The 26,510-nt window shown below is 48.1% G+C and overlaps 1 protein-coding gene across 1 annotated transcript in view; it reads right to left on the bottom strand.

Annotated features, from left to right (window-relative positions):
* Positions 1-15,725, bottom strand: part of NXN (nucleoredoxin) — a 150,380-nt gene extending 134,655 nt beyond the window's left edge. Inside the window, exon 1 of the mRNA XM_084862980.1 lies at positions 15,205-15,725. Within this exon, the coding sequence (XP_084719106.1) occupies positions 15,205-15,597 (393 nt within the window). The 5' untranslated portion in view covers positions 15,598-15,725. The remainder of the gene's footprint in view (positions 1-15,204) is intronic.
* Positions 15,726-26,510: the final 10,785 nt, after the last annotated feature.

The raw sequence follows: 26,510 nt of genomic DNA, 5'->3' as shown, positions 1-26,510 counted from the left end.
CTGCATGCCTTTCATTTTAATTGAATTTTTTAAAACATATGAAGGCACCATCCTTTCAGGAAATAAAAATCTTAAAAAATTAATTTCTAATGCTAGATTTATCTAAGTAAAAAATATTTAAGCATAGACAATTACATACCTAGTATATGCCTATTCTTTTTCTTTCTTTCTTTTTTTTTTTTTTTCAGGAAGACTATACAAGACACCATTAACAGTGGTTATCTTTGGAAAGAGGATTATTTTTACAAAGAAAAATGAAATGCTGGCTTCCTCTCGCAAATGGAAAAAAGTTACTAAGTGGAAAAATAGTGTTTAAGGATATGCTGCGCAAAGGAATATAAATGGGCTTTTTAATATAAACAGCAGTAGAGCCATAATTCGTGCTGTCTGCGCACACAAGCCAATCCCGCGCGCCCCGGGAAGGCACGGGCGTTTTGTCCCAGGATCTGGGTCCGCCTGGTACCTGCCACCTCTGCGGCCGCAGCAACTGAAGAGCAGGCGCAGACGATTCCGGAAAAAAATGGCCTGGACGAGACTTCACAGGAAGGCAGTGCTCCCACCACAGTCGCTGCAAAGGAATACTTCCCACAGACCCAGAGGAAAGACAATACGCTCAAGTGGTATTAAGTGGTCTTTTACTCGTAAGCACATTTGTAAAAGCTTAAAACAATGCTCCCGAGAGCTGAGGCCGGCGAGACCTTCTGCAAATTTAGGAAAGTGACTCCCCCCAGGAACGCGTTTGGAGGCATTTAATTCCCATTTATCTCTATGCCTGACACGGGAAATGTCAGGATCCCGAGGCACAGAACTCGGGCATGTGTAATCTTAAATGATGGGCAAGTACCCTTGGGTAAGAAAACAAATCCATTTTTAAATAGGATAAACTGTTCATAATAAATGGGCTGATTTGTCCTAAAAAGCCAAATATTAAGGAAAACAAACCTATCTGCACAAGGACGCCAGGTTGCTTTGTAGCTAGCTGCTGTCTCTTGCTAATTTTGAAACAAAATGTCACACTTAATTAGCCCGGGGGAAGTGGCATTAAGGAAAAGGTCCCTCGGGCTCTATTAGTGCCCTAATGAGACGGTGGGGGAGGGGCGGTGCTGGGAGGGAGGGCAGGCAGCCACCATCGCCACACGGCAAGTCCAGGACCTGGGGGCCGCCTGGACGGATGGGGTGATCTCAGCTGCACACTAACTGTCGGGGGTGTCTGGCCACAGCTATTCCTCCTGGGTACTCGGCAGGAAACCAATGTAGCAGCAATCCACACACGCACAGCTGAGCTCCGGCTCTTCCTCTGAGGTCTGAATGACATCCACGGGGAGAAAATATGCCCACAATATCACCTAACTGTTGTCAGTGATTTCATCACCCGCGACCAACACATGGGAGGAGGATCGATTTTCAAGAGGGCGAAAGGGGGGGAGCTTCTGCGAACTCCAGGCTGGTGAAGTGAATACCAACCCCTGAATAAGACCCCACAGCTCTCTGCAGTTATCCAACACACACTCAGGAAGAGAAGGTCCGTTTGGAGGCAAGCACGGGCTCACCAGACATGGGTCGTTTCAAACCATCGCTCCTTGAAAGGGAAAAAGCGGATGTCTGAGTTGCTATCTGTCAAGGTCTCCTACCATAAACACATTAACTAGATGGAGAGATAGGGGCTGGGCTTGAAGGTGGTTGGAAACTAACTAACAGGCCACCATTAGCCCGGAGGACACCTCTAGCGGCGTGTCCGGGGGACTCCATGCCCAGGCGGAGGCAAGGTGTGGAAGGGACGACAGAAGTGGAAGCTCAGAAGGGGCTGAGATCCGTGAGGGGCCACACTGGCATACAAAAAGCCTTCCACCGACTGCCCTGGGGACCTTAAAGAGGGCAGGCACAAAATCCACACCGTTCCCCTTCCTTCAGCGGGGAAAGACTCTGGAGTTTTGGTTGACAAAGAAGTCCGTCAATGCAGTGAGATTCATTCCTCAGAGGATCGAACACAACCTCAGGCTAACTCGAGACAACATCTAGAACAAAGGAGACAACATCTAGAACAAAGGAGACAACATCTAGACCAAAGGAGACAACCTCTAGAACAAAGGAGGCGATAAGCTGACCCTCCGTGCCCAGGTGCAGGAACTACTCTTCCCAGACGAACCTGGACAGGGCCCGGACACAGATGGCCAGGATGGCGAGGAAACCTGAACCCACGCCTGAGAGAAACGGTCAGAGCGCCCCGGGAAGCGCATCTGGCAGAGAGAGCCGTCTCCGTTCCGTGAAGGCCGCCCGTCCCCGGGGAGGGAAAGGCTGGTGTCCGCAGGGCCTGCGGGGAGGGGGTTAGGGTGTAGTCGCTAGAAATGCCTCAGCAGCGGCCGGGGGACCTCGGTGGGCCACGCTGTCACCGGGTTCGAGCGGATGACCCTCGCGGACACCTGCGGTCCTGCTGGCCGGCGTTCTTGTCCCCTCCCTCTGCTAGCACACCTGATGCTCGGTCCGCCTGGATCCTGGTCCCGCCTGGCTACGCAGGAGTGCATGGGAGTCAGGGTGGCTGCCAAGCAGAGTATTACACACTCTGGCCGTACGGGCAGGTTCTGGGATGGAACGGGGACCACGCTGGCCTCCCCCTGTGGGGGTCCTGAGACAACTCTCTCTGCCAAGTGAGATTCCCTGGGTCCTGCCGTCATCACTAAGAGGACCAGCCTGCCAGAGGGTGGGGCCACACAGAGACGAGCACAGCGCAGAGACGGAGAGGGGCAAGCTGTCCTGCGGAGCTCCCCGGTCCTAAAGGTGACCCACACCTGGGCTTCTCAGCTCTAGGCGGCTAGGACACTTTCAAACTCCAGACCGCGATAAAGGGAGAGATATGGGTAAGAAAAGGTTGGGAATGTGGCAAGGAGGTGGACCAGGGACAGAGAAAGCTTCAGTGGATGGGAACAATAAATAATAAAGTCTTTTTGAACCTAAACTATCAGTTAAAACTATAGAGACATAGCTACCAAATGTAATGTGTAGACCTTATTCAAACAAACCAACTTAAAAAAAAAAAAATCAGGAGAGAACTGGGGCATCTGAATGCTGACTGGATATTTGCTGATACGAAGGAATTACTGAATTGTTTGGGTGTGACAGGATATTGTGTGTTTCTTAAGAGTTACTCAGTGAGATGTTTATTAAGGAAACAGATACGCCATCTGGAAGTGGCTACACTGTGGTTCAGGCAGGGATAGACTGTGGGTGTCCATGAGCCCGTGGTCACCCCACCAGGGTGCTGGGTTTATGGGCTCACTGCACTATGCCCCCTACCTGTGTGATATTTGAAGTGTTCCATAATAAAAAGTTAAAACAGCCAAAACCGATTTGGCTCAGTGGATGGAGCGTCGGCCTGAAGACTGAAAGGTCCCAGGTTCAATTCCGGTCAAGGACATGTACCTTGGTTGCGGGCACATCCCCAGTAGGGGGTGTGCAGGAGGCAGCGGATCGATGTTTCTCTCTCATCGATGTTTCTAGTTTTCTATCCCTCTCTCTTCCTCTCTGTAAAAACTCAATAAAATATATATATATTTTTTAAAGTTAAAAACAAATGGCAGGAGAAATATGCACAAACCAATATCTCTTACTACTCTCTCCCAGCTCAAAAGTAAAACTAGAATCCATTCAGTAACCCTGAACACCAATTAAACAAAGAGCTGGCCTGCAGTTCTATTCACATTCAAAGACATAGGTATGTCCTCAAAGCAACACCTGACAAGTAGTTACTGCCGTCCTAGTAAGACGCTGAAGGGCAACTGGATTCTGCGATAGGCCGCTAGATGCAAAGAACCAGGTGTGTGTGTGTGTGGGGGGGGGGGGGGGGGGAAGAAAAAAGCTGAAATTCTTTCCTCCTCCTGTAATATGAATAACCATAAAATATGGAATGAAACCCAAGAGCCTGGAGTAAACATTTAAATGGCACTTACAATGCTCCAGGCACTGTTCTAAACACTTTTCAAATGTTAACTCATTTAACTCTTAACATTCCTGTGTAGCAGTCTCCATCTTATTGACCAGGGACTAGTGACACACCTGTTAGGTAACCTGCACCAAAGACACATTGCTGGAAAGTGACTCAAGCCCTAGGCCGTTTGGCTCAGTGCATAGTGTCGGCGTGGGCCGCAGACTGAAGGGTACCGGGGTGCATCCCAATCAAGGGCACAGTCAAGGGCACGTACCTCGGTTGCAGGCTAGATCTCTAGAGCTTGTGTGGGAGGCAACCAATCGATGTGTCTCTCTCACATCGATGTCTCTCTCCCTCTCCCTCTCTCTCTCTCTCTCTCTCTCTCTCTCTCTCTCTCTCTCTCTCTCTGTCCCATCCCTTCCCACTCTCTCTAAAAATCAAGGGAAAAAATATCCTCGGGTAAAGATTAACAAAAAGAAAGAAAGTGATTCAAACCCAGGAAATCCAGACCCAGCATCCATACTCATCCGCTACGCAACAGACTTTCGGCATTCACTTATAATACTGGAATAATTTTGAAGGCCTGTGGATATAAATGCTATCAGTTGCAGTCAAGCACGTGCCCAAAGCTGGAAAACACTGCCCTCACACCCGCAATCACTGCCATTCAGAGCTCAGAGGGTAACACTGCGATTTTCCCTTACTGCACGTTGTTCTGCCCAATCTTTGTATTTCACATCAAACCCCGAAAAATGAGTAACAGATGAGGCAGCTGCGCTGTGAGCGACCACGATCAAAAGCAAACTGTCTTGACCTGATCTCATTTAAAGGGGGAAAGAAGGCAACGTCTTCTGATTTTAAACAGACTAAATCCATTCGGATTTTTATCCCAGGGATATTGACCAAAAAAGACAAATAAAAAACTGCAAACCCGACTCATCTGGATAAAATTCTCCTAGAAAAACAAAGAGGGAAACCCTACCCCTTGGAGAGCAAGACTCACCACGCCCTGTTTTAGGACTATTCAGTGGTGATCCAAGATAAAGCATTATTAAATTCATACTTGAATTTACCTGTAATGAGTGTTGTGTGACAGAAAGGAAGGCCTAACCGGAGGCTTACGTTGTTTTTTTTTACAAAGGATTTTATGAAGAGTAGGTCATACAAAAATACATTGTGTATCTGCTCCAAGCGTTATGTCCAGCAAGCGGCAGAAAATTTATGTTTGTGTTTAATCACGTATGCCACAGAACAAAAGTTTCCATTACAGGGCTTCGCTCCGGAATAACAGCACTCAAGCAACTTTCAATTACTCCACTTCTGACTTGTCATAAAGCAGAAAGCACATGTTTGAAATTTCACTGGAAGTCAGAACAGCAGTTTCTGAAAACCTCATAAAAGGGAGGACGGATTTCGTCCGAGGCTCTCGGCAGGATACCTGAAGTTCAATGTTGTCTCTGAACAAAAGCGCCGAAGCAGCCCCCGGGCTTTGCATAGGATGAAGGGGACTTGGGGGCTGCTCCGCAGACTGATCTAAAAAAAGAAGCCAAATCATTAAAAGGCCCTTAAAAACCACCGCCACCGCCACCAAAGGCTGCAGCAGAAAAGCTCAGGCTCCCCTGTCTCCCAAGAAACAGCAAATGCTTTAAGCAGTTCAACTACCTCTAGCTCATTTCAGAGTCTATGCATATCTAGAGAGAATCCACACCCAGAGCCATTTGCTAAAAAGAGAGCGTCCGGCTCCCTCCTCTTCCACGGAGAGTGTTTGATGTGAACAGGTTTTCAGACAGGATTTCGTGAACAGAAAGGACTGAGCTGAATGTAAGGGAGTTCCGCTGAGACCTCTCATCCAACGCGGTGACCCTGACACCTAATCATCGGTTCTCTGTGCCTCCATCCTCCAACTCAGACGCACTTTGAAAAATTAAAACGCTTAATGTCTACGGATCACTAGGTGCTGGAAGGCGTAATGTGCATGCGTGTGGAGTTCCCTGGGAGAAAAGGGTTCAGAAACACCAATCATGCATGAACTAAAAAAGTGTAGAATGATAGGTCTGCAGACAGGAGGCTATTTTAATGGTCTGAGATTTTTGATGTTTCAAAAAATAGAGTGGAGTCTTTTCCTATTTTTAAGCACAAAATTACAGGGCAGTGGAGTTTCCCATCCATTTGCTCGTTTAAGTGCTCTTTAAAGCACTCATTAGGAAACAAAAACAAAAACGCCCACATACTGTAGATATATACAATTAGACCGTTCAATTAAGGCCCGACTCCAATAGTAACTTTTTAAGTCAAAGCTAAGTACTCGGGAAAGTGCACATTCCGACGCACAGGACGTGGACACCACTGTGCTTTCCAGTTACCGAGCCCGAAGTCACACACTCGCTGCTTCCTGTGACCCAGTTCTCAGCACCTACCCACTGACCGTCTTCCCCTCCCGTGGGCTGGCTTCTGTCCTCAAGGAGCTTACTGTCTAATGAAAAAAACAACAACAAAAACCTAAAACACCAGAGGCTAAAGGCTAGCACACGTATGCACATGATCCCTGGGTGCTCCCAAAACATCCTGCCCAGAGGGCACAGAGGCAGGAAAGCTTCTTAGAGCAGGGAAACTGGGACTGAGTTTGGAAGCTCCCAACTCAGCCAGGTGGGAGAAGAGAGAGAAGATAGCACAGGTGGGAGATGAGGGAGAAGAACAGACTGAGCATGCTCTAGAGCAGCGGTCGGCAAACTGCGCCTCGAGAGCCACACGCAGCTCGCGAGACACGGTTTGTCGCTCTGTTGATTAATGAGTTTACCGACCACTGCAATAGGGGCTTAATCACAAGGAACAACAACAGCCTGTAATTACTGGAATCAAGAGTCTAGGTTAGAGCCGTGGTCGGCAAACTCATTAGTCAACAGAGCGGCAAATCATGTCTCACGAGCCGCATGTGTCTCTCGAGCCGCGGTTTGCCGACCACGGGTCTAGAGCAGCGGTCACCAACCGGTGGTCCACAAGGTCCGAGAGGTTGGTGACGGCTGCTCTAGAGTCTGGACCTGACCCCAGAGACTATGGACTACTGAAGAATTCTTAAGCAGGAGGACAACATGGATCAAAGCAGTCTCTGAGGGCTTACCATTTGCGCTGGCAACAGTCTAGAGCAGTGCCGATCAAGCTGGGTGTGCAGTCCAGTGCCTGTCCAGGAGTTGTTTGTTACTGGCCCGAGGCAACAGGCAAGTACAGGAATTGAGAATGAGCACTTAGCCAAAACCGGTTTGCCTCAGTGGATAGAGCATTGGCCTGCGGACTGAGAGGTCCCGGGTTCAATTCCGGTCAAGGGCATGTACCTTGGTTGCGGGCACATCCCCAGTGGAGGGTGTGCAGGAGGCAGCTGATCGATGATTGTCTCTCATCGATGTTTCTAACTCTCTATCCCTCTATCTTCCTCTCTGTAAAAAAATCAATAAAATATATTAAAAAAGAAAAAGAAAAAAAAAAAGAATGAGCACTTAAAGATGTCTACAGCAGCTTGACATTACCGCAACCTCCCAGCTTGTGATCAATGAGCTCGTCTTATTGAACAGGACAGAGGCCAGCCTTTGGGTTGTCAACTCAGTGGGCAGTTGCAGGTGATTCAAGCTGTACAGGAAGCATGTGTGGGAAGGCCAGGTGTATTGGTGTGTGACTGACTGGAAATTAACAACACGAAATAAAACTGGTAATTGTCTACAGACAGTGTGAGAAGCTAGTCTAGAGCAGTGTTTCCCAAACTTTTGACATATGTGTACCCCTTTCTATAATTTTCGTAACACTGAGTACCCCTCGTCAAAAAAAAAAAAAATGGATGTATTAGGCGCAGCTAAGCACAGTGCAGTGCATATCCCCACCAAACTCCGGTGCAACGCGTACCCCCACCAAACTCTTCCCGTACCCCTGGGGGGACGCAGACCACACTTTGGGAAACACCGGTCTAGAGAATCACTTCAGAAGTCAGCACGGGAAGGAAGCAAGGAGCTCCAGGAGAAGGCTGCTGGTACACAGTGGTCTGAATGAAACCTGAACTCCAGCAGTGATGATAGGGATGAAGAACAGAAATGCAAAAAAAAAAAGAAAAGAAAAAAAAAGAAAAAAGAAACTAGACCACCAACTTACACCATACACAAGAATAAACTCAAAAGGGATAAAAGACTTAAATGTAAGTTGTGAAACCATAAAAATCCTAGAAGAAAACATAGGCAAAAAAATATCAGACATCTCATGTAGCAAATTTTCATTGATACAACACCTAGGGCAAGAGGAACAAAGGAAAAAAAATAAACGAATGGGATGACATCAAAACAAAAAGCTTCTGCACAGCAAAAGAAACCAGGATCAAAATGAAAAGGGAACCCAACGAATGGGAGAACATATCTGCCAATGATACATCTGATAAGGGGTTAATTTCTAAATCTGTAAAATACTCCTACAACTCAACAAAAGGAAGACAAGCAATTCAATTTTTAAAAAATGGGCAGAGGACCTAAATAGACACTTCTCCAAAGAGGGCATACAAATGGCCAAGATATATGAAAAAAATGCTCAAGTCACTAATCATCAGAGAAATGCAAATTAAAACGACAATGTACCTTGGTTGCACATCTAACAACAAGTGCTGGCGAGGATGTGAAGAAAAAGGAAACCCTAGTACACTACTGGTGGGAATGCATACTGGTACAACCACTACGGAAAATAGTGTGGCGTCTCCTCAAAAAATTAAAAATGCAACTGCTATTTGACCCAGTAAGACACTTCTAGGAATATATCCTAAGAAGCCTGAAACACCAATAAGAAAGAAAATATGCACCCCCTAGATTCATGGCAGCATTATTTACAATAGCTAAGATCTGGAAGCAGCCCCAGTGCCCATCAGCAGATGAGTGGATACAAAAGCTGAGGAACATTTACACAATGGAACGCTATGCAGCCCTCTGAGACAGCATGGAGAAGCCTGGAGGTTATTATGCCAAGTGAAATTAGCCAGTCAGAGAAAGACAACTATCACATGATCTCACTTATATGTGGAATCTAATGAACAGAAGCAACTGAAAGGCAAAATAGATCCAGAGACATGGAAAGGACTGAGGATTCTCAGAGGCAAGGGCAGGGGAGAGGGGTGTTGGGAAGAGATTAACCAAAGAACTTCTATACACATATGCGTAGCCCATGGACACAGCCAATAGTGTGGCAAAGGCCTGGGGAGGTGGTAGGAGTAGGGAGGAGAGGGTCAATGGGTGGAAAAAGGGGTCATTTGTAACACTTTCAATAATAAAGATAAATTTTAAATAATAATAAACTCATTGCCATTTTCCTTCAGTGCCTTTGAATAAGCATAATGGCGGATTAATAAACTACAGAAAACGAAGCACCCTGGTGGTTAACTGCTCGCTGGGAATTCAGGACGTGAAGAAACCAACACATCCTATGCCAGGCCCGTGCTGCCCCCTGAAGCGATACCATGCAGTAGGAGCGGGGCCCAGCCCTATCGGACACAAAGCAGATCCCTCCCACCCAGGGACTCTCACCCCTCACCCCTGCTGTAAACAATAAAAAGCCTTCTTTCTCCAATGTGTGCTGATATGAAACCAAGAACCCCCATCCAAAGGAAGAGTGATAAAAAGAAGGTAAGAAAGAAAGACTCGAGTAGACTAAAATCCATGACCTTAACCTCAACCCCCCTGCTTTTCTCTGTGCTCTGGTTCGCATTTCAACCCTTATCAAAGACAAATTAATTAGCAGGAGCTGTGGACAGCTCTTCGGCGGGCCTCTGCGGCCAACTGCAAGACACGGATTAAACCTGCAGAGGCTGCAAGTCTGAGCAAAGCCACCCGACAGCATTCCGGAGCTGGGAGGGGCGGCGGTTCCTGGAGGGGGTGAGGTGTGTACTGCTCCAGGACCCAGCACGGTCCGTTTCCTCCCACGTGCAAGGGCAGCAATCCGCGACTTCCCTGCGGCCCAGAGGGAAGCAGCCGTCGGCAGAAGACACGCTTACCAGCTTTGCACACCACGGAAGCATCACCAAGTGCATAATTAATCTCTCTCAGGAAGAGTGCCTCCTCGCCTTAAAGTCGCTGCCCTTTAGCATGCCGAGGCCTCACGGACCTGCCGCCTCTGTGTGTCACAGGCAAATACAAGTGTGGGGCTCCGTCATTATCAGCACTGTCAGCATTTTAAGGAACGGTACTTTTTTTAAAATTCATTTGCTTTTGTTTCATTCGTCCAGGTCTTTCTACTCAAGTATAACCTTTTCGAGGGCAAATCTTTCAACTGCTGAACTGTATGCCCTTGTATGTTTATAAAAGGCATTTGTTTGGTTGGCCCTGACCAGTTTGGCTCAGTGGATAGAGCGTCAGCCTGCGGACTGAAGGGTCCCGGGTTCGATTCCCGTCAAGGGTACGTGCCTTGGTTGTGAGCACATCCCCAGTGCGGGGGGCGTGCAGGAGGCAGCTGATCGATGTCTCTCTCTCATCGATGTTTCTGACTCTCTATCCCTCTTCCTTTCTCTCTGTAAAAAAATAATAATACATATTTTTAAAAAGTTATTTATTTGGAAAGTTAAAAAAGAAATACACCTCATCACAGCTTTGCCATTCTATGGTGTGCTAGATCCCCAAGGCTCAAGCTGTGACACGAATTACTAAATCCCATGACAATGTGTTAACCAAGAACAGCCAGCACACACTGTATGCCATGCACGTGTACACTATCTCATGTAGCCTTTACACCAATCCCGTAAGGCAGGTGCCATCGTCATCTCCACAGACACGCAGGGTGACCTGCGGAAGGAGCAGAGCTCACCGACGGCAGAGCCAGGATCTGAACCGCGGCCGATGGACAAGAGCCCGGCCGAAGATAGCTTCCTTATGCAGAGGAGAAACATGAGATTAAAAAACGCATTACACGTAATGGAGCACGGAAAAGGCCTCTTAAGGAAAATTGCTCTTATTACTTTAACTGGACTGTTGTCTTTTATCAGACGGATCCAAGTGGTGGGAACACAGTCCAGGGAGGGAACCGCTCCTGGCCGGTGCAGGCTCCTTACGCAGAAGGCAGGAAACCCCGATTTTCAAAGTTGTGCCTTTCTGCCATCTCTGACCACCTTGATCGAAGCTGGCCTGTGAGTGTTGTAGAAACGGTCCCCTTTGTGGCCAGGCTATTTGGATTTGAGGGAGAGAGAGGTGGGAGAGATGGAGCGGTAAGACTGTTTGGGTTGGTACCAAATCTTGCCCCATCCAGAGAGATTCAGGTGAGCTCTAGGCCGCCCTCTGATTCTGTCTGAACCAACAGAGCCACGCAGGGCAAGCAACCTACATGGGCAGCAAGAAGGTGCCACCTAACCTCGCTACGGCAGGTAGACCGGGGATGCTGGGCCAGAGTCCCCCCACGCGGCCGCTCTCCTGCCCCAGCACGCTCTTCCTTCCCCTTTGTCAGGCAGGACGCCCCAGGGCCACGCCAGACCCCACAAACCTGCGCCCTTTGATGTCAGCACACCCACACGGACCGGACCAAATGTTTCCCATCAGGCATCCAGCCCAGGCAGAGCGGAGTCCTGTGGCTTTAAAACCCAAACCAGGGCTCTCCTCTGTGATGCGGAAGTAGATCCTGGAGATCAGCTCTCTCCAGTTCTGACAACTCAGTAACTTCTAATGGGATGGATCAGAAATCCCCGAAGTCCAAATCTTCACCCCTTTCCAACTACTTCTCACAATCTCTCTCTCCAGAAATCGGAAAAATGTCCGCCAACAAAACAAAAAGCAAACCTACTTCAAACAAGTCTAACTGCCTTCACTTCAGGATTATGTTTCCTCACAAAACTGCTCTTGTAAATTCAAAGTTCTGGTATCATCTAATCACAATTCCTGTACAGCTTTTTATATGCGTGTACTTGGAAGCCAAAAAAATGAGGCTTCCATTGCTTTTGCACCTACCACTAAAGCAAGTGGGAACAAGAGGATCAATAATTCCATCAAGAATTATTTTAAAAGATGCTGAAATTCTTTTATCTGCTGTTTTCGCACAGCTCCAGTCAAGATGCGAGAAGCTAGGCAAAATGCAGGCTTAACATATATGGTCATCCCCAGACTTGCTTACTACACAAAAGGGGAAATTAATAAAATAAGAAAAGAAGAAATACCACACAGCATTTTCTTTCCCCACCATAATTTTTCAATTTTCTTTAGAGAAATGCCAGCCAATAACTAATTAGAACCATATCCTTTGTTATCCCAATGGGAAGTATACGAATGGTCTTAAAGAAAAAATGTTAATGAGGGCTTTTAAAAAATTAGTAATCTGGAACTTTTGGTTTATCTTCAGTGTAAAACAAAATTCTGTTCTTTAAAAGCTATTTTTGTAGTTGGTGAAACACAAACATGGTCCATCAACAAAAAGGTTACTGTTGCCCTGGCCAGTTTGGCTCAGTGGATAAGAGCATGGGCCTGTGGACTGACAGGTCCCGGGTTCCATTCCAGTCAAGGGCACATGCCCAGGTTTCGGGCTCCGTCCCCAGTAGGAAGCATGCAGGAGGCAGCCGATCAATGATTATCTCTCATCGTTGGTGTTTCTATCTCTCTCTCCCTCTCCCTTCCTCTCTGAAATCAATGAAAATATAATTTAATAAAAAATTTTTAAAAAATAAGTTGCCGAAACTGGTTTGGCTCAGTGGTAGAGCGCCGGTCTGCCGACTGAAGGGTCCCGGGTTCGATTCCGGTCGGGGGGATGTACGTTGGTTGCGGGCGCATCCCCGGTGGGGGGTGTGCAAGAGGCAGCTGGTCGATGTTTCTCTCTCATCGACGTTTCTAGTTCTCTATCTCTCTCCCTTCCTCTCTGTAAAAAATCAATAAAATATATTTAAAAAAATAAAAAATAAAATAAAAAAATAAAAAATAAAAAATAAGTTGTTCATCCACCCAGCACCCTGAACTAGAGGTGCCCGGCACTTTTCACTATTCTTATCATGGAATTGGCATCACAAGCACCCCTGTCTCCAACAAGAAAGACAAAAGCTCAAAATTACTGAAAAGGAATTCGTACATCTCTGGTGTCAAGAGGGAAAGTGAGTGCACAGCTTTTGTAATTTTCAAGAGTATGTTTTCCGTGAGAAACACAGCCGGAGTCCTGTTACCTGGTCGTGTCACCTCAAATAAGAATGTTTCTGGCATGGGATCTTGAGTTACCTATTCATGAACATCCAAGAACAGAAACCACAGCCTCAAAACTGGACTTGTTTTAGAGAACTAAGTACACAGAAAAACTCTGAGCAAAAAATAAGATGTTTAAAGACGAACGCACCATGGTTTGGGCATGTGTAGCATTCTGAGCTATATTGTCAACTGAGGGTCTGCCTTCTGTCATCCAGACTCATCCGGGTGGAATCAGCAGGTTTAGGCTGGGGCCTTAGACCACTTTTTTTTTTCTCTCTCCATGCAAAGCAGGCATGGCCTATGTCATATCAAATATTCTTTTTTTTTTATAAAAAGCTTCAAGCATGGTGGAAACATCTCAATTTGCTCCACAGTTTTACTCTCCAACGAATTTATTTTCCCCACTGTGAAAATCACAGTAGGCGCTAGGTCTGTCACATTTTATCATCACTATATCCTTGCAAAAGCTGGAAGTCGCCGGGGTTGCCCAAAAAGGACATGATTTACACAGACTCCGGTCTGTAACAGACACTTGTCATGAGGATGGAAATATTACTTGGTAAATCACTTTCTGAAGATGATTCCTCCCCAAAAGGCCTATAAAAACAACCCCTAAGGAAACAAAGGGTTCCACGCTGTAAAGCAAAAGTGGGCTCGCCATTCATACGAATGCACTACCAAACACATAAATCACAGATGGGCAGAATCACCTAAAAAAAAAAAAAAAGGCTAACATGCCAGGGTTTGCCTCTGTGTGGGTCGTGAGCCCGTGTCTTTCCAGCGTTACACGTACAAGCTGCATTTGTTAAACTGTATTTCATCCTTTAAATCCCACGTCTGTACCTTACCCTGCCTCGGGACGGATGATTTACTGGAGACATTTGGGGTCACAGTCTAAGCCGCTTGCTCTCACTAAATCTAAATCATGCCTCCCCACAAGAATCTACACACGCGGGAGGAACACACGGCATGCCGTTCCCATCCTCCCCAGAGAACCCACCGGCCCCCAGAGCCGCCCTCCCCCTGTCCACGCACGGGGCTTCTCAGACAGGGGCGGGGCTGAACTCACACGCTGCATACGAATTCGGCAAGAGCGCCCCAGAACTTTCTGTTTGGACTCCTGACTAAAGTTCCTGAATTCACTGGATTAAAACAGACATCTTCAGATCCACTCAAAAACCCAACCGCACTTCAGCAGCAAGCTGGGGGGAAGGAGAAGTTGACAGCGAAGTATACTCCCATCCTCGTCCGGCCAGTCAACCCGCACCTACGGGATCAGTTCAGCATTTCATGCCAAGACGACAGTGCTCGGCCCACCGACCGAGCAACTAAGACCTGCGAGGACGGGTCTGCTCCTGTGCCTGGGCGGCGGCTGCAGAGGATGGCTGGACAGCCAGCCGGGGAAAAGTTCCCGGGTGGCCACCAGGTCAGGCCGGGGTGCAGAGCCAGCGAGAAAGGGAGAGAGGAGCGAGCTGAGCTCCCTTCTTGCCCAAAGCCATGGTCAGCGAGCGGCCCGCCTCCCCGGGGCGCGCGGGGCAGCCTGACCTGGGCCTCCGGGTGCAGGGTCCCAGGGGGAGAGGTCCCAGAAAAGCAGATTTCTCTGGGAAAGACAACAAACTCCCCGGTTTGGGCATTATGGGTAGGGGGCCGGCGCCCTCCTCCACCCGCTACAGCTATCCGAGAGGGGGCCAGTGGCCGAGGGACCAAGAGGCCTCTCCCTGCATCTCTGCCCGGTAGGGGTCACGGGGTCAGGACCCCCCGGCGCAGCCACCCCTTACTGTGGGGGAGGGGGGTGTCCCAACTTGTGCAGACAGGACTCTCCACTCCTCAGGACGCAAGCCGGGTTTGGGGGCCCGAAGGGTGTCCAACTTTCCCCTCAGGCGCGGCCTGGCATAGGCACCGAGGAGTTGTTGCCTTGGGAGACCCAACCCGGCGGGGTCCGAGGATTGGGCGGGGGGTTGGGGGGGAGAGACACGGCCAGAGGAAGGTGAGACGGAGGAGCGGGAGGGGGCTGCGTGCAAAGATGGAGGAAGGGACAGAGGGGCCGGACAGCGGGTGAGGGGGACGCGCGGGGCGTGCGCCCAGGCCGGGGGCGCCGCCGCCGAGGCCCGCGCCGCTCACCTTCCGGTGCTTCTCCTTGTAGGGCAGCGCCAGCCACGGCATGTCCCGCACGAAGTCCTGCCACTGCCGCTGGTCCTGGTCCGAGGACACGAAGACGATCTCCAGGCGGCGCCGCGAGTCCGGCTCCGCGGCCGCCCCGGCCCCCGGCCCCGCTGCTCCGGCCCCGGCCCCGGCCCCGGCCCCGGCCCCCGGCGCGGCCGCCGCGTCCCCCCGCAGGCGGCCGTAGAAGGCGGCCAGGCTGGCGCTGAGCTGCGCGCAGGGGGCGCTCAGGCTGCAGCCGAAGTAGAGCCCGAGCAGCGAGATGCCGCGGGCGCCCAGCGAGTGGACGTCCACCTCCTCGCCGCCGCCCGTCACCAGCTTGTCGCCGAGCAGCTCCTCCAGGAAGCCCGACATCCTGGCCCTCCGCAGCCAGCCCCGGCACCGGCCCCGGGCGCGCAGGCGGCGGCCACCCGCTCCCCTCGGTCCGCGCGGCGGGCGGAGGCGGCGGCAGCAACGGCGGCCAGAGGAGAGCCCCGCCCACACGAGGGAAGCCCCGCCCATACGGGGAGCCCCGCCCACGCCTGCCGCCCACGCCACGCCCCTCTGACCCGCCCACAAGAGGGGAGCCCCGCCCGCTCTGGCCGCTCAGGCCACGCCCCCTCCGTGGTCAGCGCTGCCCGCGGTCCGCCCCAGCGCTGTCCGCGGCCGCTGGGCACTGGGCGCCGGCTTGCAGCCCCGGCCTGGACGCTGACCAGCACGCTCCGCTCCGACAGGAATGCCTGGCGCCTAATGAAGAGGGAAGGGTCCGCTGAGCCCGCCCTTCTAGGGCCGCTGGACTTAGCCTTACCCTTCCCTCCCAAATTCTCAGTTCTCTCCCGACTTCTCCAAAGATTCCCCACGGCCCCCCACCCGAGTTCTGTTACCCTTTCTTATTCCTCCCTCTCCCTCTCTCTCCGTGCACCACGCATAGCCCTTCGCCGTCTCGTCCCCCACTGGCCTCCCCCTGGGAAGGCTTATAGGACTTACCACCTTCATGGCAAGTATTTTCTCTGGCCAGGTCTTGAACGACACTTATTTTTCTGTGGGTGTGTTTTAGGATTACTGTATTTCTTGTGTCATTTCTTTTTTAAATATATTTTATTTATTTTTTACAGAGAGGATGGGAGAGAGTTAGAAAAATCGATCAGCTGCCTCCTGCACACCCCCCACTGGGGATGTGCCCACAACTAAGGCACATGCCCTTGACCAGAATCAAACCTGGGACCTGTCAGTCCTCAGGCCAATACTCTATCCACTGAGCCAAACCGGTTTCGGCTCTTGTGTCATTTCTGATCTGGTGCTAGGCACCTGTGGGTGGATCGCAGGTCACCCTGTGGGATTTCAGTCCACAGCCTGCAGTGGCTGGCCGTTGGCCACCAGCGAGTGGCTGTCTTCCATCTCCACTGAGGTATGCTACAGATGCCGCATGCATTTAGGTCAATGCTGGCTGCTCTTCAGAATGCTTCCATCCCTATACCAGGTATGTTGGTCAATGAGAAAAATTCTAGGGAATTTTTTTGTTTCCAGTTGGCAAGATGCTCCCCTATGCTTAGAGAGAACATGGATTAAACAGGTGGTCTGTGGCAAGTCTTCCAGCCACACACACGAAAAATGTAATGTGTACCACGACCATCCACACTTAGGACCTTCAATGTGTGTCAGCTCAGAAACCAACAACGCGGTAAAAAGAAAAAAAACAAACAAAAAACCGCTCTTCTCAAAGGCTTCCACCGGTCTTTCTGAAGTTATTTATTGGATATTTACCGCCATCTAATGGAAAGAGTGAAAAAAGAAAATGACGAGAAAAAGCTAAATGAGTTCATCACCACCAAACCAGGATTACATGAAATGCTGAAGGGTATTCTTTAAGAAGAGGAAAAAGAAGAAAAAGGTAAAGGTGAAAATTACGAACAACAAAATGACAACAAATACATACCTACAAACAAGTGAATCTAAAAATCAAGTGAATAAAAAAAAACTGATGAACAGAATGGACTGATGAATATAATGGAATCAGGGAGGGACATAGAAAGAGAGTAGAATGATAATTCTCAGGGGGAAGGGGGTTTGAGGGGTGTGGGAAGAGATTGAACAAAAGTCTTACACCTATGGATGAAGACAGAGGCGGGAGGTGGGGGGTAAGGGATGGGGTGGGGTGGGGAATCAGGTGGAGGGGAGCTATGGGTGGAGGGGAAAGAGGAACACCTGTAATAATCTGAAAAATAAAGATTTATTTTTTTTTTAAATGAGATCTTCAGAGCCCAATACTATTTGAAAAGAGATCCTTGGCCGCCAAACCAAAATTTTATTCATAGCAGCTTCACACACACACACAAACACACACGCAAATCATAGCGCGCTTTACAGAGTCCACGTAAACCCCAGATTATAACCATAAGCTTTTGGCACAAATTTTCATGCCTAAGGTTCTCAATTTTTCTAGGATAGAACCAGGAATTTTGCTGGTTTTCAGCTCAGTGAAATGTTACCACATAAACCCGTGTGGGAAGTGGAGGTGAAAACCAAGAGAAAACTGGCAATCTCTAAAAAATTATGTTCATTTTCTTAGTGTCTACTTAACATTGCTGCTCCTTTCACAAATTGGATCTCTGAGTTGAGGACCGCCTTTAAGCAAGGAAGAACCGTGTCACAAAGGCAAATTCTGAGTTAATTTTCAAAGTGTCACGCCAAAATTCTGTGCCATTCAGGGGCAGTATTACCGACAGTCCTCTGGTTACGTCGGACTCAGAGTAGTTCTTGTGGTTACATCGCCATCTCCCATTTATTTATTAAAAAAAAAAAAAAAAAGAAAGAAAGAAAGAAAAAAAAAGTGCCGAAACGGGTTTGGCTCAGGGGACGGAGCATCAGCTTGCGGACTGAAGGGTCCCAGGTTTGATTCTGGTCAGGGGCACGTACCTTGGTTGCAGGCACATCCCCAGTAGGGGCTGTGCAGGAGGCAGCTGATGGATGTTTCCCTCTCATCGATGTTTCTTTCTATCCCTCTCCCTTCCTCTCTGTAAAAAATCAATAAAATATAAAAAAAGAAGTCCAGTCATTTCGACGTATGTACATATGTGCTTTATGTTTTTTATTATTTATTTACCACAAGTAAAGGTCAGGAATTGTTATCTTTCTTTTAATTTTTTTTTTTTTTTTACTGTTTCACTTCATTACTGCTGTGTATGTGCTCCATGTGAGTGACATAGAATAGGTGCTTATGTAAGTGGGTTCCAACTTACGATGAAAATCGAGTTATGTTGCGCTGTAGGAACAGATCTCCAATGAAACCCGAGGACCTACTGTATTATAAAACACAGGAAGCATCACTTTTTGGTGAAAACGTGTTAAAGCACCCGGCCAGCATGGCTCAGTGGTTGAGCTTCGACCTATGAACCAGAGGTCATGGTTCGATTCCCAGACAGGGCACATGCCTAGGTTGCAGGCTGGGTCCCCAGTGTGGGACATACAGCCAATCAGTGAATCTCTATCAACACTGACATTTCTATATATCTATCCCTCTCCCTTCCTCTCTGAAATCAATAAAAATATCCTATATAATAAAAGCCTAATATGCAAATTGTTCGACCAGCAGTTCCACAGCTTGCTATGATGAGCATTGACCATCAGGGGGCAGTGCAGAACATGGCAGGGCCACAGCCACCATGACCACAAGAGCCGGGCGGGTTCCCCATGGGCTCCCGTAGGAACAGTCTGCGAGGTTGATGGGAAGAGCATGCTGTCCACCCGGCTTCCATGCTGTGCCACTGGGCGGCCCAGAGGCCCACGCTGCACCCTGGCCCACAGCATCCGGCCACACTCACCACATCTCCGCTCAGGGAGAGGGGGGTGTACAGGGTGGCCCCGGGGCCCAGGTGCTGCCCAAGGCCCAGAAGTCAGCTGGGACCTGCTCTTTCACGCCAGATGCTCACCCTTCAATCACAGATCAGACCTAGGGACTGCACCCATGCATGAATTTCGTGCACAGGGCCTCTAGTGTATTTATAAGAAAACATGTTAAAGCAATTAAAGCAGACATTAAATTATTTGATATCTTCCAATATTCTATAAGTAGATTCATGCTCTAGCTTCTCACCCAAATATGCTTGTGGGTGAGTTATATCAGGCACCCTTGAAAGCATGTGAGACAGATAGATTCCTCTACTCTAACATTTTTCAAGTGAACACTGAAGAAATATGAAATGACGATAAGCTTTTATATCCTACAGAAGCCAAAGGACAATTTGGTGTGGAGGTAGGTGAAGAGGGAATTTGGGGAATTGCAAATTTGGGAAAATAGTGAAGTCATTATTAAAGTACTTAACTTTGGTAAACCAGGAGCAAGCCTGATATAAAGAGGCGGTTTGTTCGGCATTTCACTTTTATTATTTTACAGGAAAGCACTTTCCACTGGAGTGTGTCCAAACCAGCATCTGGCACCTGGGAGAGTGAGAGTCTGAGCAAGCTGCACATGAAATATAAATAAAATTTAGAGAATTGTTGGTGCAGCAGGCCTTGGTTAGAAGCCAAATATCACAGCTGCCTTTTAAAGGGGCGTGGAAAGAGGGGATTTGCAATGGAAATGACTCCAAATTCATAATTCTAGTGGGTGTTTGTTACAATAGGCCCAAGGAGACTCATTGGGCTTCCTGTAAAGAATAGCCAACATCCTTTGGTGTACTGAAAGCACTCTCTCTGCTTATGTACATCAAGAGACACACTTAAAAAGAATGTCCTGCCCAGCTGGTGTGGCTCAGTAGTTGAGCATCGATCTACAAACCAGGAGGTCATGATTTGATTCCCAGTCGGGGGCCGGGGCTGTGGACTTGATCCCCAGTGTGTGTGTGTGTGTGTGTGTGTGTGTGTGTGTGTGTGGCGGGGGTGGGGGTGGAGTTGGGGGGGGAGTGCAGGGGTCATACGATCAATGATTCTCTCTGATCATTGATATTTCTATTTCTCTCTTCCTCTCTGAAATAAATAAAAAGAAATATATAAATATCCTTACCGGTATTTAGTTAGTAAGGTTATATAAATTGACTGGCTATTCTGAAAATTATTATTGTTTTAAAATAATTATTAAGGAGCTACAAAATGCCTGGCATTGTACAGAACATCCTAGGCTACCGCTTGTAAATTTTTAACTGGAGAAAAATACATATGCAAACATAATGTTTACATATGCATGACACTTATCTGGAAAGACATGTAGGAAATAGCAACAGATTGCTTGGGGAAGGGAGCTGAAGGAAATACATGTGAGAAAAACATGGAAGTTCTAATTCCAATCCAAGAAAAAAAAAGTACTTCTTGAAATTTCAAATAGGACTTATTCAAAAGATCACACACTACAAGTGGAAGAAAAAAGGTTTAAAGGCCAGCAGGACATCTCAAAATGAAAGCGAAAAAAATGTCTCACACACAAAAATTCAAATTCTGTTACAACAAAACTGCTAGCACAAAATGAACATTTTTATAATACACAAGCTACCCAAATCCCATTGCTCAGAAACGAACTGACAACATTGGAATCAAAATTGATTCAAACAAAGATTTTACCTGTGGATGAGTGCAATTTTACAGTTTTTACATCTGTTTTATCTTCTCCTCTTGAAAAGGCTGGTCTTTTGCAGCAGATCCACTGGTAAGGGAAATTGCTTGATAGAGAGCTGAACGAAGCACAATAGAAATGTGAGACTTGAGAAGGATGAGAGGAAGGAGGGGAAAGAAGGGTGATAGCAGAAGTATGGTGCCTGTACTGACACCAACTTGATATGTAATTTTGGGAAGTAACCACTCCTGTTCATTTTGTCTCCCAGAAAAGCAGAAGGAGTCTAGTTCTGGGAGCCTCCTAACTCTTTTCTGAGCCAGACGTGCAAGGAGCTAGGAAATCAGGATGCATATTTCCATTTGCCTCCAATACTTTTCAGATCAAATCTCAGGTTCGCAGCTTGCCATCCACACGCTCCTATTGAAGATAGAACCGAAGCGTCTGATTCATCAACCAAGTCTGAAGTCGGTCCTAGCCACCCACCAGCCTGCCAGACTGTTTGCCAAACCTCCAACAACGTTTGTAAGCAAAGCCAACGCGACAGCACAAGGGATAGCAAGCAGATCTGGATTGTGGGGTAGGGGCGAGTAAACAAAACTCCCAAACATCGATGCTGAGGGAGAATCTCCAGAACACGAAGACCGCCCACCGGAATCAGGCTGGAGTCTCAGGCTCTGTCACTGGAAACAGCACAGGACACTTTTGCTCTCACCATGGCTATCACCGGTCAGAGGCAAAAAGAATGAAGAAATAGTCATCATAATAAATATTTTCTAAGATTTTACCCTCGCTTGAGGACAGGACACAAGTCAAAGAAATGACATGAAGTCAGAAAGTCCAAACTCATCTCCCAAACACGAAAGAGCACAGGTTATTAAGCATGATTCTGAGCATCTTAGCGGGCTTGGCTCATTGGATAGAGTGCCAGCCTGAGGACTGAAAGGTCCTGAGTTTGATTCCGGTTGAGGTCACATGCTCAGGTTGTAGGCTCGATCCCCAGTAGGGGGCATGCAGGAGGCAGCCAGTCGATGACTCTCTCTCATCATTGATGTTTCTCTCTCTCTCTCTCTCTCTCTCTCTCTTACTCTCTGAAATCAGTAATATATATATATATATATATATATATATATATATATATATATATATATTTTTTTTTTAAAGGAATGATTCTGAGCCATCACTTCTAGATCCAAAAGAGATAACTGGGAATGGAACTAAACTTGGACTGAAACTCTGGGCACATATTATAAAAGCAACACACTGAGTTTAGATTCTGTCCTGGCACAGAGGAGAATTCTGAGCAGGGACATAATCACGTTTCTGTGCTGTGAGATCATTCTGTGGATGGTTTGGAGAAGAGCAAGGTAGGAGGCATGAAGATCAACTGATTCTATTAAATGAAAAGTGATTAGAGCCCAGATACGGCAGTGGCAATGAGTATACAAAGGAAGGGGGGAGGATTTGAAAGCTCTTTAGAAGGCATGGGAGGGATGCAGGAGCAGGGCATCTAAGTCTAACAGAGCATGGATGCACCATTCACCCAGATGGGAAACTCAGGAAAAGCCGGTTTGAGGAGGAAAATAAAGTCTAATTTCGGTCCACCCAAACTCGGGAATCCCAGATCAGCTTCTGCCTGTGGGAGTGCAGTAAGAGCCACACCCCCTTAGGGAGCCCTCTAGTCTGCCCCTCAGATCTGCTCCCCTGACCTCAGTGTGCGGACTGACCTGGAGATCTGCCTTTTTTCCTATCTGCTCCCCTGATGTGTTCAGGCTGTTCCTTGCTTTCTGAGGCCTTCTACTGGGGCATGACCCTCAGTTCTTTTTCTCCCAATTCACAGCCCAGAGCAGGCTCTTTTGAAGCTTTACTGCGGCTCCGACAACTTGCAAGCCTGTGTGAAAATGAAGGTAACGTCTTACAGCCCTGATGTGCTGACACTGTGCACTGAGGTTCAGGAGCAAAAATCCCATTAACCAGGTAAATTAAATATTTTAATTAGCTATTAATTTGCAAAAATATATTTTACATTGTTAAGTGAAAAAGTCCTTTTTTTCTTCAGATTGACAGCTAACTGCACGATCCAGTATATAGCATTAAGGTAAGAAACAATATATGCAGTGTTATATTTGTTTTAAATGTTGCAATGGTTTTGCGGCTCCCAGGTTTTTTTTTCCTTCGGAAACGGGTCCAAATGGCTCTTTATGTCTTAAAGGTAGCAGATCCCTGGCCCAGAGGGTTCCCTGCTGCCCCTCATGCTGGTGCTGCCCCTGAGACCTCAGAGAGCCCGCCGTGTACCACAGTGCCTTCTCCTGGGGGGATGGGGGCTCCCCCTAAAGCCCAGGTTGGCTTCAGCATGCTGAGTCCGGTCCTACTCTCAGTCCTACAAACGCTTCTTGTCCACATGAGGCAGCAACGCCCAGGCAGGTTCTCATTCTGCTGTCTGGCCAGAGGCCTGCCTGCCAGTGCTCCCGGCAGGTGAACGGCTCCCTCTCGAGGGGCAGGCGGCTCAGTGTGGCTAGCTGAACAGGTTCTAACAAGCTTTTGCCTCGTGGCACCTGAGAGAGCAAGATGGCTGCCCAGCAGCTCTGCTGGAGCCGTCGGAGAGAATCTGGCCAGGGCTCTTGCTCTTGCTGTGTCGGCTCACACGGGCAGGTCTGAGCCAGAAATATATAGCCTCGATATGGGGTGCCAGTGTTTGTGTCAGGATAGGAAGGATACAGGCTTCCTAAGTTGGAGCAAGTGAACTTCCTTGCATGGGTCATTCAAGACATATCTACCTTACTGCAGAGACAATGCTAGCTCTTTGTACATGAAATTAAAAAAAAAAAAAACATAAAATAAAATAAAATAAAAAAACTTCAATCATGAATGCTTTCATGTGGAAAAAAAAAAGAAGTTAAAAAATACAGACCTCCACTCACCCCGCCTGTTCCATGTGCCAGCAAAGCTGCACTCCGGCTGCTCCACTCCTAGAAAAGTTCATTGTCAATCCAGAGCACTGCTCTCCTTCAGCTGTGAACGTGCTAGCAGACTCAGAAAGCTCTATGTCCCGGCAGGTGGTGTTTGGGAAAGAGATCATTACTGGTTTTGGGCTCTGTCCAGGTCTTCCCCTGGGCAGACACTCCCCGAGGCCTCCTCACCAATCAAATTCCAATTTTGGCCTCACCTGGCAGGACATGGCCATGTGCTGCTGCCGGATCTGTGCAGCTGAGCTCCTTTCTTCAGAGGTAAACAAAAGACCGGTAGGGCCGAAACCTGTTTCGCTCCGTGGATAGAGCGTCAGCCTGTGGGCTGAAGGGTCGTGGGTTCGATTCTGGTCAAGGGCATGTACCTTGGTTGCAGGCATATCCCCAGTGGAGGTGGTGCAGGAAGCAGCTGGTAGATGTTTCTCTCTCATCAATGTTTCTATCTCTCTATCTCTCTCTCTCTTCCTCCCTGTAAAAAATCAATAAGATATATATTAAAAAAAAAAAAAAAAAAAAAAAGCTGAAACCTGTTTGGCTCAGTGGATAGAGTGTTGGTCTGCGGACTGGAAGGTCCTGGGTTTGATTCCGGTCAAGGGCATGTACATTGGTTGTGGGCACATCCTCAGTGGGGGTTGTGCAGGAGGCAGCTGGTCGATGTTTCTAGCTCTCTATCCCTCTCCCTTTCACTCTGTAAAAAAAATCAATAAAATATATTTTTTTAAAAAAAGACCAGTAGTAATCAATGGCTTCACACTCCCCCCCCCCCCCCCAAAATTGGCCCAAACTGCCTGGCTGGTGTGACTAAGTGGTTGAGTGGCAATCAATCTATGAACCAGGACGTCACGGTTCAACTCCCAGTCAGGGCTCAAGCCCAGATTGTGGGCTCGATCCCCAGCGGGGAGCATGCAGGATCTATGATTCTTTCTCATCATTAATGTTTCTATCCCTCTCCCCCTCTGCCCTTCCTCTCCCTGAAATCAATGAAAACATATTTTAAAAAAAAAAAATTGGCCCAAACTCTTGAACACCAGCCTTTTGAGCAAGTGAAACTTACTTTGGGATTAGAGATGAAATTGGCAATGTGCCACCTTTCCCTTTTTCCCTGGCCACTGTTACTCCTCGGTGGGTCCTTAGCCCCACGATGTATTCCAGGCATCAGTGAGCCAAACAGTGGTGCCCCATCTCAGTGGGGCTCCGAGTAGTGTGAATCTACTTTCAGTGAGAGGTCATTGCAGACAATGATGTAGACTAGCAGTTCCCGAAATGTGGTCCCCAGCCATCAGCATCCGCATCCCCTGGGATACACATTCATCCCCCACCTTCCAGAATCAGAAACCCTGAACCCAGCAATCAAGAGCTGAACAATCTGTTCAGGTGCTTCTGGCGCCCGCTGGAGATTGAGAACCACCCATGTAAACGGCTGGCATTGAGCATCTGCATGGACTAAGCCTTTCTTGGTCCAGCAAGCCCAGCCCCCTACCTAGCCCAGGCCCTCCTCCTCCATGAATATGGATAGGTTTTTCTGGTAAATGACCTGTCCTGGAGGCAGAGGGGCGCAAGCTGCAGTTCCTCAGAGCTGCATGTGGGGAGCCAGTCCAAAGTCTGGTGGTTGCTCTTAGGCAACTGCTGGCCATTAAACCCCAAGACCCTACGGCTCGAGGCTCCACACCTTCTGTTTTGCTTCAGTCTTCTGCAGTTAGAAATGCCACGCTCTATCCCATCTGTCGCTTCATGCCAATAAATGTCCTCTTGCTGGGGACCTTAGGACTAGCTCTTTCAGTGGCCTGGTTGGAACCAAAGCAAGGTGAATCGTATGCTATGCTCCAAAGCACATAGAATGCTGTCTATGTTGACTGGCTATCTTCACTGCCTTCTGTTTCCATTTATGTGTTTCTCTTAGTGCAGTGGTTGGAAAACTGCGGCTCGTGAGCCACATGTGGCTCTTTGGCCCCATGAGTGTGGCTTTTCCACAAAATACCACGTGCGGGCGCGCTGGTACAGTGCGATGGAAACTTCGTGGCCCATGTGCAGAAGTCGGTTTTCGGCTCTCAAAAGAAATTTCAATCGTTGTCCTGTTGATATTTGGCTCTGTTGACTAATGAGTTTGCCAACCACTATCTTAGTGGATTCGTCCAAATGCATGCTAGTCTGGATCAACACAATAATTTGTGATCTATTTTAGTACCATAAAAACTACAAGTTTTTTTTTTTTCTGAGTTCATATATAATATGAATCTCTCAGTTTACCTCAGGTCCTAAGTGTGCAAGCTGGTAAACACTTTAACTGGTTCAACGTAAGGTAAATTTGGCTTTTCATGGCAATTTTAGTCCCACATCACTAATTTCACTGACGACAACCAGCTCTCCATCCAGACACAGTCCCTCCACTTCCTATCACAGTCCCTGATTTTTCCTACGCTTGGTTAGCTTCATTCCCTTGTTCAATGATTTGTTATACCCCCATCTCTCATCGAAGGTTTAATTATTGAACAAAACAGTTACTCCATACATTCATACCATTCTCAGCACTTTCCATCCCATCTCACACCTGCAAGGAATAGACTGCAAGGTCAGTGGCGAGGCGCCTCCTGCCGGCGTCCCGGCGCACTGCCGCTTTGCCTGCTCGCTACCCCTGTGTCCCCGCGGGTCAAGAGCTTCCCAGGACCTGGGGAGACGCGTGCCAGCGCAAGGCTTCCTGGGAAATGTCTTAAGTGTACGTGTGAAAACTACAAATCCCGGGAGGCACCGCGGTGATGAGGGCGCTGTGGTGAATCTGACTC

Source organism: Pipistrellus hanaki (genome assembly GCF_964339955.1).
Source record: "Pipistrellus hanaki genome assembly, chromosome: 16".
In the NCBI taxonomy this organism is placed as follows: Eukaryota; Metazoa; Chordata; class Mammalia; order Chiroptera; family Vespertilionidae; genus Pipistrellus; species Pipistrellus hanaki.
Note: the sequence above shows the minus strand (reverse complement) of the source record. Positions and strands in the feature narration are given on the sequence as shown.